The 2752-nt window shown below is 53.6% G+C and overlaps 1 protein-coding gene across 1 annotated transcript in view; it reads left to right on the top strand.

Moving 5' to 3' along the window:
* The window catches only part of LOC140367005 (crystal protein), a 12331-nt gene extending 9821 nt beyond the window's left edge, over positions 1–2510 (top strand). The window contains exon 8 of the mRNA XM_072453291.1: positions 1805–2510. Coding sequence (XP_072309392.1) covers positions 1805–2257 — 453 coding nt within the window. The 3' untranslated portion in view covers positions 2258–2510. The remainder of the gene's footprint in view (positions 1–1804) is intronic.
* The last annotated feature ends 242 nt before the right edge of the window (positions 2511–2752 follow it).

Raw genomic sequence — 2752 nt, 5'->3', positions numbered from 1 at the left:
CTGGTTTAGTCCTGGTCTCTGGTTTAGTCCTGGTCTCTGGTTTAGTCCTGGTCTCTGTCCGGTCTTGGTCTCTGGTTTAGTCCTGGTCCCTGGTTTAGTCCTGGTCCCTGGTTTAGTCCTGGTCTCTGTCCGGTCTTGGTCTCTGGTTTAGTCCTGGTCCCTGGTTTAGTCCTGGTCCCTGGTTTAGTCCTGGTCTCTGTCCGGTCTTGGTCCCTGGTTTAGTCCTGGTCTCTGGTTTAGTCCTGGTCTCTGTCCGGTCTTGGTCTCTGGTTTAGTCCTGGTCTCTGGTTTAGTCCTGGTCTCTGTCCGGTCTTGGTCTCTGGTTTAGTCCTGGTCTCTGGTTTAGTCCTGGTCTCTGTCCGGTCTTGGTCCCTGGTTTAGTCCTGGTCTCTGGTTTAGTGCTGGTCTCTGTCTGGTCCTGGTCTCTGGTTTAGTCCTGGTCTCTGTCCGGTCTTGGTCTCTGGTTTAGTCCTGGTCCCTGGTTTAGTCCTGGTCTCTGGTTTAGTCTTGGTCTCTGGTTTAGTCCTGGTCTCTGGTTTAGTCCTGGTCTCTGTCCGGTCTTGGTCTCTGGTTTAGTCCTGGTCCCTGGTTTAGTCCTGGTCTCTGGTTTAGTCCTGGTCCCTGGTTTAGTCCTGGTCTCTGGTTTAGTCCTGGTCTCTGTCCGGTCTTGGTCCCTGGTTTAGTCCTGGTCTCTGGTTTAGTCCTGGTCTCTGTCCGGTCTTGGTCTCTGGTTTAGTCCTGGTCTCTGGTTTAGTCCTGGTCTCTGTCCGGTCTTGGTCCCTGGTTTAGTCCTGGTCCCTGGTTTAGTCCTGGTCTCTGTCCGGTCTTGGTCCCTGGTTTAGTCCTGGTCTCTGGTTTAGTCCTGGTCTCTGTCCGGTCTTGGTCTCTGGTTTAGTCCTGGTCTCTGGTTTAGTCCTGGTCTCTGTCCGGTCTTGGTCTCTGGTTTAGTCCTGGTCTCTGGTTTAGTCCTGGTCTCTGTCCGGTCTTGGTCTCTGGTTTAGTCCTGGTCCCTGGTTTAGTCCTGGTCTCTGGTTTAGTCCTGGTCTCTGTCCGGTCTTGGTCTCTGGTTTAGTCCTGGTCCCTGGTTTAGTCCTGGTCTCTGGTTTAGTCCTGGTCTCTGGTTTAGTCCTGGTCCCTGGTTTAGTCCTGGTCTCTGGTTTAGTCTTGGTCTCTGGTTTAGTCCTGGTCTCTGGTTTAGTCCTGGTCTCTGTCCGGTCTTTGTCCCTGGTTTAGTCCTGGTCTCTGGTTTAGTCCTGGTCTCTGTCCGGTCTTGGTCTCTGGTTTAGTCCTGGTCCCTGGTTTAGTCCTGGTCTCTGGTTTAGTCCTGGTCTCTGGTTTAGTCCTGGTCCCTGGTTTAGTCCTGGTCTCTGGTTTAGTCTTGGTCTCTGGTTTAGTCCTGGTCTCTGGTTTAGTCCTGGTCTCTGTCCGGTCTTTGTCCCTGGTTTAGTCCTGGTCTCTGGTTTAGTCCTGGTCTCTGGTTTAGTGCTGGTCTCTGTCTGGTCCTGGTCTCTGGTTTAGTCCTGGTCTCTGGTTTAGTCCTGGTCTCTGTCTGGTCCTGGTCTCTGGTTTAGTCCTGGTCCCTGGTTTAGTCCTGGTCTCTGGTTTAGTCCTGGTCTCTGTCTGGTCCTGGTCTCTGGTTTAGTCCTGGTCCCTGGTTTAGTCCTGGTCTCTGGTTTAGTCCTGGTCCCTGGTTTAGTCCTGGTCTCTGTCCGGTCTTGGTCTCTGGTTTAGTCCTGGTCCCTGGTTTAGTCCTGGTCTCTGTCCGGTCTTGGTCTCAGTGTCATTGACGTCTCTGTCCCCTCAGATCGTCACCGACTACATCTTCCTGTGCCCGGCTCGCCGCTCCGCCCGCTCCGGGGCGGCGGCGGGCAGCCACATCTGGATGTACGTGTTCGACCACGTGGCCTCGGACCCCCGGGTGTGGTCCGGCCTGTCCTTCTGCTACGACCACGCGTGTCACGGGGCAGAGCTGCCCTTCGTCTTTAACTCCGCCCCGGTGGCCAACCTGAGCATGACCCCCCCGGAGCGCCTGCTGTCCAATCGCGTGCTGTGTTACTGGGGCGAGTGGGCGCACAGCGGCGACCCGTCCGGCCGCGGGGGCCAGACGGGCTTCTGCCGCCAGCAGAGGCTGCCGCTGTGGCCCCGGTACTCGGACAGCAGCGGCTGGCTCGTCATGAACCTCACCGTGAGGTCCCACGCTCAGATCGGGACCCGGGACCACATCTGCGACTTCTGGGACAAGCTCGGCATCTACTAGAATCAAGACGTGTCCCAGAACCCGCCGTCCCCAGACTTAGACTAGACTTTAGTGCTACTGCAGCTCCTTTTTTGTATTTTATAGACATTTTTATTGTTGTATTTTTCCTTTTTGTCAAAGCGATCGCAGCAAACGCTCAGAATGATGTTTTTACTGTATCATGGGCCACTCGGGGTTAAGCCACACCCCACACCCACGCCCTTTTTGAGGACTTTTTTCTAATCGTGTTGTTCATGCATCAGAAAAGTCCAGATTAAAGCTTTCTTTTGTATTTCTGTCTCACATGATCTGATGTTTGCTCATTATCTTCAAACGATGTCAATAACACAGTGTGTGCCACGCCCACTGGAGCTGATAAAGGGCCCGTTGTTTACACGTGCTTAAGGTCAAATGCACTTAATGTTTGTCCTCTGCAGCTACTCGTTGTTCCTCATTTAAACTGTGCACATTTTACATTTAAACTCTTGAAACAGGATGTGATATAATGTAGTTGCT

This window comes from Eucyclogobius newberryi, unplaced genomic scaffold (assembly GCF_026437365.1).
Source record: "Eucyclogobius newberryi isolate DKJ021-1_F unplaced genomic scaffold, fEucNew1.0.hap1 SCAF_2, whole genome shotgun sequence".
Classification (NCBI taxonomy): Eukaryota; Metazoa; Chordata; class Actinopteri; order Gobiiformes; family Gobiidae; genus Eucyclogobius; species Eucyclogobius newberryi.
Note: the sequence above shows the minus strand (reverse complement) of the source record. Positions and strands in the feature narration are given on the sequence as shown.